Source organism: Sceloporus undulatus, chromosome 1, assembly GCF_019175285.1.
Source record: "Sceloporus undulatus isolate JIND9_A2432 ecotype Alabama chromosome 1, SceUnd_v1.1, whole genome shotgun sequence".
Taxonomy (NCBI): domain Eukaryota; kingdom Metazoa; phylum Chordata; class Lepidosauria; order Squamata; family Phrynosomatidae; genus Sceloporus; species Sceloporus undulatus.
In genome coordinates, this window is record NC_056522.1 from 349,731,638 (window position 1) to 349,743,689 (window position 12,052).

Below are 12,052 nucleotides of genomic sequence, written 5' to 3' on the forward strand. Positions count from 1 at the left end.
CTAATAAACATGCTGAAGTCCAGGTTGTAAATGGTTTGCTCAGTTCTTGTAATATACTCATGCTAAATATAATGGGCCCTTGGTATCCACTGGAGTTTGGTTCCAGGACTCTCCGTGAATACTGAAATCAGTGGATGTTCAAGTACCATTAAATACAATGGATAGTAAAATGGTGACCCTTATATAAAATGGCAAAATCAAGGTTTGCTGTTTTGGAATTTATCTTTTTTTGAATATTTTAAGCTATGGATGCTTGGTATAAAGAGTCCATGGATACAGTGTACACATGTTGGCCCCAAATGTTTTTCTGCTGCTGACATAACAGGGACCATACCACAAAGGCTGCTGACTCAATCAGAATCAGAATCAATGCAGCATGGCACAGTTTAGACTGTCATGGCTCCATTTTATGGAATAATGGGATTTGTAGTTTGTTGTTGCACCAGAGCTTTCTGACAGAGACGGCAAAATGTCTTACAAAACTACAAATCCCAGATTTCCATAGCATTGAGTCATGGCAGTTAATGCTTTATTTCTGCAGTATAGATGCAGCCCAAGTCATAGTACCCATGGTAAAGCATTTGGGAACCCATGGCTAAATCTCCCACTCGGGTGAGATGCATCTCTCCTCTGAATGCCTGCCTGGAGTCGGTAATGGGCTGGATGAGGGAAAACAAACTCAGACTGAATCCAGAGAAAACGGAAGTACTGGTGATAGGTTCCCCAGCTTTTTGCGGGTTCTTTTTGCTGCGCCGGGGAACCGCGCAGTTTGTCCGCTGTGGTTCCCTGGTGCAGCAAACACGGGCACCGACAAAGCGCCCTTTTTGGGCGCTCTGTAAAGCGCTTTTGTTTTCTTTATGTTCAGCATTAAGCCTGCCTTTGCCCTTTCTTCTTTGACTTTCCTTAGCAATCATGCCAAGTCTGTGATGTTTTCTGCTGGTGATATGGTGTTGTCTGCATATCTAAGACTGTTGATGTTTCTTCCTCCTATCTTAACACATCCTCCTTCTGAGTCTAAACCTGCTGATCTTATGGTATTTTCTGCACACAAGTTGAACACTAGGTTGCTGAATACCTCACCAAACTACAAATCCCAGGATTCTGTAGGATAGAGTCATGGCAGTTGAAGTGGTGTCAAACTGTTTGAATTCTGCAGTGTGACTACACCCAAAGTATCACCCACAGTGCCCTTCTGGAAGCAAGCAACAACTTTTTTGTTTGGCACGCCGCTGAGAACTGGTTTTAGGTACAGAGCTTTTAGCAAGATTCATATCATCTTTAGTTGTTGTTATTGCAGTTTTCTGCAGGTATGTTTTAAGTTGCTTTTAATTTTATTCATAATTTAATTAAGTTTTATCTTTTAAGTTCTGTGCCTGAACAAACTACAGTTCCAAGAATTCTACAGCATTGAGCCGTAGCAGTTAAAGCAGAATCAACCTGTGTTATTTCTGCAGTGCGGATGCAATATAACAGCTATCGACATGCTATTTTGATTCACTCAGGTTCATGCCTGGCATTAGGCTGAGGGAGCAAATATGGAAGAGCAGCACATTGCAAATTATTTAAATCATTACAATTACATTTTTAGAACCAGGAATGGGGAGAAGCACATGTAAGTTTGTTTGTTTGGCCTCAGGTGCCAGAATAAATTGACGGGGATTGGATACTCTACCTTGACTTTGGGAATGCAGGGTGCCCATTGTTGCTGTGCCTCAGACAGCAAAATGTCTTGGACAAACCACTCTGAATTTTTTTTGAAATCTAGCGTGTCATTTTTCAGTTATGAAACCAGATGCCCGGAAATGGTGGAAAAGGCAGCAGAGAAAGCTTCTTCTTTCATACAATATAAAAAGGTCAGGGGAAGTTTGTGTGAAACAGAACTGAATCAATCCCACCCCAAACCACAAATTATACAGACTTGTCTGACTTTTAAAATAATATATTTTCTTACAAAGGGAAAGCCCACTGCTCAGCATGGAACAGGATGCAACTAAGACCATTTATTTCACTGGAATTAAGAGAGCCAACATGGTAAAGTAGTGTGAGCATCTGGAAAACAAAGTTCAAATCTCTGTTCAGCCATAGAAACCCACTGGGTGATTTTGGGCAAAGTCACAGTCTCTCAGCCTCAAGGAATCTTTGGACTTTTTCACACATGGACCTATGTGCTTCCGTCCCAAAAATGGTTAAAGTGTTGGCATCCTGGAAAAGCAAGCAAATTAGCTAATGCTTATCATACACAGAGCACAACAAGGGGTTAAAAGCACATTACTTAAGCAAGAAAGTGAGTTGAAAGCAAATTTGAGTTTCAGACGGACGAGGACAAATCCCATTACTAGTTTGGAAATAACTTTTTTGCTCATGCGCCAAACTGTCATTTTCACAAGTGCATACAGACATGCTCCAGAGAGAGAAAGGAAACTGGGAGGAAAATCCTCTTTGCCCCAGAAGCTGTTTCAGAAGAAGGAAGGCTGAGGTTTCTCTTTGCAAATTCCCTTAAAACCACAGACAAATACACTACAGAGAAAAAGGACGGGGCTGGTCCACAAAACCTGCCTGGTTGCAGGGAGGGCTGAAACTCCCAGATGCCCTCCTTTTACAGGACATACCCTCCATTTCTCCCTCCTGTACAGGAGGAATTCCAAAAAGTCCTCTCTTTTGCTGTCCCTTCAGCTGTTCTTTGCTGCAGGAAGAGGAGAGCAGCCGCACGAGGGAAAGATGGGTGTGTGTGTGTGTGTGTCCCTTTAAGAACAAGACTGACTCCCTTTCCTTGGCACAGCAAGGCACCCCGGGGAAATTTGGGAACAGGGAGAATCCGGGACATGGTTTTCAGATGGCTGCAATTATGTGAGGAGAGCAAATTCATGAATGAAATGGACATGAAAACATGGCATTTTTGCTAAAATGCTTATTCCCCAATTCACCTCACTTTCTGTCTGGATTTTGACCAGTTTATGCACAGCACCATCTGAAAAGCAATTGGAAAATTGTCCCTAATGGCCTGGATGACCCTGCATTGTGACCAGTTTAACCTTCCAATTTTCCCCGTGTACAAAAGTCCATAGAGTCATAGAGCATGAAAGAAACCTCAAGGGCCATCCAGTCCAACCCCCTGCCGTGCAGGAACTTGAAATCAAAGCTCCCCCAACAAATGGCCATCCAGCCTCTGTTTAAAGACCTTGAAGAAAGGAAATTCCACCACTCTCCAAAGGAGTGTTTTGTTCCTCTGTCAAACAGTTCTTACTGTCAGGAAGTTCCTCCTGAGTTTCTTTCCCTGTAACTTGAATCCATTCTTCCAAGTCCTATTTTCTGGAGCATCAGAAACAAGCTTGACACTTCTATTAATGCAGCCTAGAATCGTATTGGCCTTTTTAGCTACCGCATCACACTGTTGACTCATGTTCAACTAGTGGTCTACTAGGACTCCTAGATCCCTTTCACATGTGCTGTTGTCAAGCCAGGTGTCCCACATCCTATATCTGTGCATTTCATTTTTTCACCCTAAGTGTAGTACCAGAAGGCAAAGAGATACCCCTCTGAACAAATCTTGCCAAGAAAACTGCAACTTAGGATCTGGAATAACTTGAAGACACACAACAAGAAAACTGGATTGTGGTCAAGGAGGATTTGTAGATTATAGTTTCATGAGGTATTTAATATTTTCTGCCAGAAAATGGTAGTCTCTCACTTAACCAAACATCATTAAAATGCTATCACACGTGCCATAGTTGTGTAGTGTGAAAGAGAAAGCTCAGATTAAATCAAATACAAAGCTAAATATAGCTTTCTGCATTTTTTGGACTTCCTGAAAGAGATAGCTTGTCAGGACTGTCAATATGAACTGCAGCAAGGCAACATTTATCACACCATAACAATTTTTTTAAAAAAAAGAAAGAAAGAAAGAAAGAAAGATAGTCCCTCCATTGCAAAACTTAGTCTGAGAATTTCTCCCCTATTTAACATCAGCCCAATCCATTTTGATAGCATCTTTGATGGAGAAAGGTTTACTAAAACATACACATCCCATCTCTACGAGATTACAATGAGGTTTTCAGTCTAAAATAGACAGCCAATGATTTTCTTCCCACACTACAAGCATCTGTAAAGTTATTTCCTCTTTGAATTTTTTTTTTTAACAGAAATTTTGCAGTAATTTCCTGTTCCCAAAACTGGTTCTAATGAACTCACATTGTTTTCTCAAGGTTAGGTATCTTAAGGCAGAGAGAACAATGCAGGATCAGAAGATGTGTGAGGTAAGTCCCAGTGTTTACAATGTACTACTGATAGCAGTGCCTCTTGTGTTAATCTGTGCTATGTAAAATGTGCCAAGGTTTTTGAACTAGAGAAGTAGATTGCAGAAAAGGGTGAAATATGAAAGTCTATTTCATAGCATCACCCCAAAACATGAAGGAAAAAGTTCCATCTTAAGGGATAATGACACACAGTTACACACTAGATTTTCTTTCTTTGTACGTACTTTGACTTCCTGTCCAAACAAGTGGTTTTGAAAACCTACTATGAAAAGCTGTGATGTACAACAGGTACCTCTTAGAATTTGGGAAACAACCTCTTTTTAAATGACAGCTCCCAGAATCCCTACCTAGCCTGGAGACTGGGACTTGCAATCTGAAAAAGTAATTTTTCTAAGCTATGGTTGCTCTAATACAGGGATGCGTGACAACATCTGGGATTGGTGAGGAATGGTGAGGAGGCTACATAGACACACACTGGGATGGCAAAGAGATTTTAACTTTACTTCCACCCCAGTGTCTACACTACATCAGTATCAGGGATCTGCTTTAGACAAATTATCCCCCTACACACACACACACACACACACACACACACACGCAAGCATTGCTACATTGGCATTGCCATTAACCAGTACAGAAGCAGCAATCCAAAGAACTGCAACTGACATTGACTGTGGGCATAAGGGGTACATCATAGCAATCTAGAAACTATACACAGTCTGTGAAACAGAATCTGGATGTCCTTGCTCCAGTAAATGTCTTTGAAATGCACTGGAGGACATCTAATATCTAATGTGTATTTTTTAAAAAAATAAATAAAGGTATTGTTATTTGTTTGTTTGTTTTCAAGTTAGAAGTACAGCTTTTCCGATTTCTGGCATGTTTCACTTTGGAAATTCCACGTATATTTCTTTTTTTGCCTTTACAAAACACTGTTTTTAAAAACATTCTGCATATATGTACAGTGGACCCTTGTTATACGCTGGGGTTTGGTTCCAAGATCCCCCGTGTATAACAAAATCCGTGTATGCTCAAGTCCCATTAAATATAATGACATAGAAAAATGGTGTCCCTTATAAAAAAAATGGAAAATCAAGATTTGATATTTGAAATTTATACTTTTTTTGAACATTTTCAAACCGTGTATACTTGAATCCGCATATAAAAAATCCGTGTATAAGAAGGACCGACTGTAAAAAAAGTATTCAGCATTCAGTCATCCTCTGTCCTTTATATGTTGCAGCTTTCAAGGGCAAAATGATCCACATGAATGAAGACTGATACACATAGTCACAAAATGCAAAACTGTGTTGACTTTCTCCCCCACACCATAGAAACCTTTCATATATACCTGAACAAGTGTTTGAGAACATCAGGAGTAGAGGACTTTTGAGCATATCTATATTTGTGGAGGCTAGCATGCAGGAAACGTTTTCTCTTGTATTGTTCCCAGACAGAGGAATGCACTCTCCTCAACACTGTGTTCTGTTCTTACCCTCATTGCTTTTAAGAAGGGTGTAAAGGCATATCTCATGTAATGGACCTTAATCTAAACCACTGTGATGTCCACTGATTTCTGTGATGATTTTAATGCGAATTGTAGTTTCACTTCAGTTACAACTGTAATGGTTTTATTGTTTCATTTTTTAAAGCAGTATTTCTAGCTGCCACGACTACTTGTTTAGTTGAAAGATGTACTGTAATAAAATAAATAATGAACCAATGAAATATTTACAGAAACGAAAGTTGCCATGTTGGTCTAGGAGAACAAAACTCAAAAGTAGGCTATGCATTTACTAGGATCAAAAGTAATAGCACAAAAAAACCTGGTTAAGTTAAACCATCTTGATTTGAGGTTAAACTCATTTCCAAGGTGGAGATTGCATCTTTCATGAGTTACTGACAGATGTTAAGGTATCTCATGACATTTGTTTGGCTAACAGCTATTCTATCATAATTAGTATCATATCTTATCCATTATGAGTTCAACATTAAAGCTACAAATCTAAAAAATGCTAACTAGGAAGTGAATCCAGTTAAACTGGGACTTAGTAATAAGTAAACTCCAGTGAGGGTATTAGTGAATTGTTATCAGTTTAATATTTTTCCCTGCTTCAGAAGTTTGTGAAGCACATGTTGTTGGAACAGAAAGGGGGAAAATGTATGGAAAGCTGTCTTTTTAAGATGGACAACTGTGTGAACAGAAGATTGGACTAGAAAGACCTTTGATCTAAATTAGCATGGCTGTTTTGTTGTTTGCATGACTTATTAGCAGAAGCGTACCCATCACTTCTGTGTTTATGGGCCAGAGCAGACTGGCAGGAATAAGCAGCTCCATTCTGTGATATCTGAAACAGGGTCAAAACCCTGCTGGTCACATTTAGGGTTGCCATAACCCGCCTGCAACCTGGATTGTCCCGATTTTGGTGGCACTGGGCCCAGTCCCGGCCCTGGTGCCGCCAAAAGCCGGGACAACCCCAGTTGCAGCCTCCACACTGCGCCGCGGGGCCTCCTCCACACCGCGGGGCCTTGCTGCCTCCTCTGCGCCGCGGGGCCTCGCTGCCCTTCTTCTCCTCCACCGCGCGGCTGCGTGGATGAAGCGGAAGAGGGCAGCAAAGCCGCGCGGAGGAGGCGGAGGAAGAGGAGGACCACGCGGAGGAGGCAGCGCCTCCTCTGTGCGACCGCGCCACCCTCCACCTCCTGCACGCAGCCACACTATCCTCCTCTGCCTCCCCGTGTGGCCACGCCACCTACCTCCTCTGCCTCCTCAGCCCCAGGCTGGGGGCCAGCAACAGCATGGAGGAGGAGGAGCCTCGGAGGAGGAGGAGGAGGAAAAGGAGGAGGAGGAAGAAGGAGGAGGGAGGAGGAGAAGAAGGAGGAGGAGGAGGAGCCTCGGAGGAGGAGGACTGAAGGTGGGCGCCAAATAGGATAAGGAGGAGGAGGAGGAGGAGGAGGAGGAGGTGGTGAGTGGACAGAGGCCTCTGGCAACAAGGTTTTTTAATTTTATTTTATTTTTGGTGCTTTTAATGCTAACAAGTCTCCCTTGTTTTGACAGTGGTGATGATGATGATGATGATGATGATGATGATGATGATGATGATGATGATGATGATGATATGAGTCGGCTTCAGAGACATGCAGGCACTGTTTATGAAGCCAAGAAAGTGTGACTTTCCAAAGTGCCTTTTCTGTGTGTTTTTGGTTCTTTAATGGTGATATTGATATCACCAAGCCTCTGAGAAATGGCCAATGTAAATTGCTGTGATTTTTACAAACTCATGCACAGTGAAGAAAAACCAAAGTCCCTTGACCAAGTACACACTTCTGAGAAGTATAGTTGGTGCAAGACACCTGAAACCAAGGGCAAATCCACTTCTTGTTAAACCACCTTGACATGTTCAATATGCATAGCCATGTTAAACCATGCTAAGTGTTAAACCCAAGGGGTTTGGTTATGGAATAAGCCTCTGAAATATGGGTCCAGATAATCTGCTTCATCCAAGACAACTTGGAGTTGGAGGGCAACTGCCCTCTCGATCACCTTGCCCAAGAATGAAGTAATAAAGTGGGGTGGTACACACCAGACTTGCCAGACTTAACCAGTCCCACCCATCAAAAACATCTCCTGCCCACAGCCCCACACCACACTGACATTGCTATGGAACACAGTCTACACACACACATGCACATGCACACACACACACACACACAAATATTCAAAACTTGCACTAAAATCCAGAGTAAATCCCCACTTTTTTCTCTGGATTAAAGCCCTGAGCTCCAATTTGCAAAGACTTTCCAGGGGTCTAGGTATTTCTTTAGTTACTTTCCTCCTTCCTTTCCAGTCAATGTTGTACCTGGGGGGAGCAATGGACCCTTGCTGTATAGCACACTGCTATTCTTCTAGCTGAGCTCACCAAAACTGGAGAATTTGCACACTCATCTTCCACCTGCAGATGTCCCATGAAAACAGGAGACTTGGGGCCAGACTCTGAGATCTGGCAACCCTAATACTGGGTAACAGAACTGGTTATATAACATAATATTTTAATACCCATTTAGTGTGCACTTTCCAGTCTGCAAACACTGCAAAAACTGCTATCAACCCATCTGTTCTTCCTACACACCCACACCTGGCATTCTCTTTTATTCTACCCCTACACTTTCTGGGTTTTGCAAGTCATTTTTTTATTGTTTTGTTCACCACCCACCCTTTCCCTCTTTATAGAGAATCAGACACTAAACCACAGACAAATTTTCATCCTAAAAACACACACACTTTAGGTTTTGCTACTGATTTGGTCCATTGTTTATCACCCATCCTTTCCCTCTCTTCTCAGAATCAGAGACTATGAACCACAGATGTGTGGAAGAAAACCCACTGTTGGGGAATTTCTGTCATATTAGTGGCACACAAAAGGTATGTCGCTCAAACTACATGTACACTCCAATTTTTGATAGTATGTAAGAGCTGCTCCCAGACAAGTATATTTTGGCATTTAGAGACTACAGTGGCTGCTATGATATTACAAGGACTCCAGATCTGTTATGTGCATCTGTCATCACTTTTCAAGTTCAAACCCACAAATTCAAGTTGGAAATGAGAACACACCAGCCCCAGCTTCTACATTTATTTCAGAATGTGTGGAGGATGGGATCTGCAGCTCAAGATACTTTGCTGACTAGAACAAAGGACAAGTTGGTGTCACCATCATGCCATGGTGAGACGTCAACTTCCAGCTGAATCTTTACCCCACCAGTCTGTTGATAGAATAGTGGTGTTTACCATATGGCAGTGATGGCGAACCTTTTGCAAACTGAATGCCCAAACTCAAAGGCATTCCCACACCAGGTGTTAAATGGTGCTGGAGGGCCGGGACTTCTGGGGGAATGGGACTTACAGGGGATGGGACTTCTGCCTTCTGGGATGGGACTTCCCTGGAGACAGTTGAAGGCGCAAGAGGACAGGGGAAGAGAAGGAAAAAGTGCCCGCCTGTTTCTACTCTTTCTCTGCCCTCCCATCTCTCTGCATGCCCTCAGAAATAGCTTCACATGCCAGAAAGGGCATGCATGCCATAGGTTCACCACCACAGCCATATGGTATACAAGACTAAATTAGTGGATGACAGGGTATATCGGAAACCCATCTTTAGCTAAGGAAGAACTGCAAGGAGGCGCAACTGCTTCATCATGGAATCTGCCATCTGAGGCAGCTCCCTTATTCTTCTTACTCGTAATACCAGCACTGGGACTGGAATGTCAAAGAACCTGAAGTTTCCAACACTTTACCATTTTGTTTTGTGTTCCTATGACATTTTTTCTCTTAAAATAGTAAGATAAGCCTTCTAATTTTTATTTTCTTCCCTCTGCAGCAAAATGAAGCAAAATCGATGAATGGAGTCCTTACTTTTTAATGAAGAGTAATAACTGGATGAGAAAGAACTTACGGTTCACCATTTTGTAACCCAACTAGAGAGGTATCAACAAGAAGAAACCCCAAACATCTCCCTACCTGCAAGCAGGCATTCCTAATGGAAGCATGAACTCTACTGCACATAACGATATATGTGAGATAAATCATGAACTAGATGAATATTTGTTTCCAGTTCTCTACAGCATTTTGATGATCATTAGCATTCCTGCCAACCTTGCATCCCTTTTCATTTCCTGCTGCCAGGTGAAGAAAAAAAATGAGCTAGGCATCTATCTTCTCAGTCTATCTTTAGCTGATCTACTCTACACGCTAACTCTACCTCTTTGGATTTACTATGCACAGAATGGGGATGACTGGAGACTTTCCCCAGACCTTTGCAAGTTGTCTGTTTTTCTCAAATACTTAAATTACTACACCAGCTCGGGATTTCTCACCTGCATTTCTCTTGACAGATACTTTGCTATAGTTCACCCACTGAGGTTTCATTATTTACGTACAAGAAGATTTGCCTTGCTTATTTCTGCCTTAGTTTGGGGTTTTGAAATCATGTCAAACTTTCAGATTTTAAAACAAGAAGAGATATTTCCAGAACATGATAACTCAAAAGAGACCAACCACACTTTATGCTATGATACATACCCTCTACAGGAATGGCAAGCTTGGTTGAACATTTACCGGGTTGGAGTAGGATATATGATCCCTTTGATTATCATGGTGTTTTGCTACCAGAAAATATACCGAGCTGTGGAGCATAATCAAGCGACACAAGAGTGTGACAAGAGGAAAATCAAACACTTACTGTTGAGCATCATTGCCACTTTCTTTTTGTGTTTCACTCCCTACCATGTTGTTCTTTTTCTGCGGAGCATCATGGAGCGGCACAACTGTTCCATTGCCAAGGTGATGTTCACACCTTACAGAATCACAACTGCACTGACGAGTTTAAATTGTATAGCTGACCCAATTCTCTATTGCTTTGTGAGTGAAACTGGTAGAACAGATATCTGGAATATGTTCAAGTGTGACCTTTCTGTCAGCCAACCAGAGGTACAAAAGACCCAAAACTTTGTTGTGTCCAGAGGTTCACAGTATAAAACCAATAATGTGCCAGAATCAGCAACATTCTTATAGACCATCAGACAACATACTGCCAAAGTAAAATTTGGTGAAAATGGAATATTATCTTATTCCTCCCATTTCTTTTCTAAGATTGAAAACAACCTCCTTCTAGCCACTGGCCAGAAGAGTCTGCAGATAAGGTTGATCCAAGACATCTTCTTCTTGTGGCCAAGACAAGATGGTGCCTTCTCCCCATACCACCTGCCCAACTGCTCAGAACTGACAGTGAAATTTTATTCCAGTTTGTTATTATTTGCCATTAAGTCAACTTCAATTTATGGTTACCCTATGAATGAGAGACCTTAATGAAGTCTGATCAACAGCCCTCCTCACCTCTTGCAAACTCAGGGTTATGGCTTCCTTGATTGAATCAAAGCAATATTGGTAGACCAAACAGCACTTTCCACTGTACCAGAGGATAAAAGGATATCTAGAGGGCTGATCATATGACGGTAACAACTAAATCCTCAAGGAAATTGCCTGAAAAGCTTAGGAGGAAAGAGGGATGCTACTTAACCTCCCCCCAGCCTCTTCCACCTGCAGTGCTTGGTTTATTCTGCCTCATAGTAGAGCCAGACACGTTACAGATTAACAGAGGGACTACTTCTCTGTGTTGATATATCTTTAAGCCTCTGACTCTACCTACAGCTCTTTCTTCTTTCTCCTTCAGTAGAGAAGCCTGAAACTTTGGTTATGGCATCATGTGCCCTAGGCCAGAAGACACCATCATACACCAGTGTATCCTTAATATTTTACACTGAAGCTTTGTGATGGATTTTACTGATTGTTAAATTCTTTGAAAATCCATCTTAGCAAAAAAGAAGGGTATAAATGTTAGAAATGACTAGAATTTTATTATATATAATAAAAAAGAGGGTTGCTCATACAAACTGTTATTTACTGCATGTTAATTCAAGGATGGGAAATATACACTCTGTGTGCCACAGGCAGCCCCAAGAGCCTACTATCTCCTCCCTCCAAAAATCAACATTAGTTTTTATTCCAACACCCATCCCCTGAACCTCAGGTTCATTTGCTGGGTCATTTTCTACTAGTAGTAGAAGTAATAGTGTCATTCTATTCTGCTCTGGTCAGGTTTCACCTGGAATATTGTGTCCAGTTCTGGGCATCTCAATTCAAAAAGGATGTAGACAAGCTGGAGCATGAAGTCAAAGGCTTTATGGCTGGAATCCATAGGGGTTTTTTTTGGGGGGGGGGGGGGATTGTGGAGTTTTCAGGCTTTGTA

The 12,052-nt window shown here is 41.8% G+C and overlaps 1 protein-coding gene across 2 annotated transcripts; it reads left to right on the forward strand.

Moving 5' to 3' along the window:
* The first annotated feature begins 1,210 nt into the window (after nucleotides 1-1,210).
* Nucleotides 1,211-11,676, forward strand: GPR65 (G protein-coupled receptor 65). Of its 2 annotated transcripts, XM_042444944.1 has the most exons (4): nucleotides 1,211-1,307; nucleotides 4,203-4,253; nucleotides 8,594-8,673; nucleotides 9,626-11,676. In XM_042444944.1, the coding sequence occupies exon 4, from the start codon at nucleotides 9,793-9,795 to the stop codon at nucleotides 10,816-10,818; it is 1,026 nt and encodes a 341-aa protein (XP_042300878.1). In that variant the 5' UTR covers nucleotides 1,211-1,307; nucleotides 4,203-4,253; nucleotides 8,594-8,673; nucleotides 9,626-9,792; the 3' UTR covers nucleotides 10,819-11,676. The 2 variants fall into 2 exon arrangements, with proteins under 2 accessions (XP_042300878.1, XP_042300879.1); XM_042444945.1 differs by lacking the exon at nucleotides 1,211-1,307 and having other exon boundaries at nucleotides 4,181-4,253.
* The last annotated feature ends 376 nt before the right edge of the window (nucleotides 11,677-12,052 follow it).

Excerpts from the sequence above, each read along its gene's own strand:
- GPR65 (XM_042444944.1), top strand. The coding sequence starts at position 9,793 with ATGAACTCTACTGCACATAACGATATATGTGAGATAAATCATGAACTA.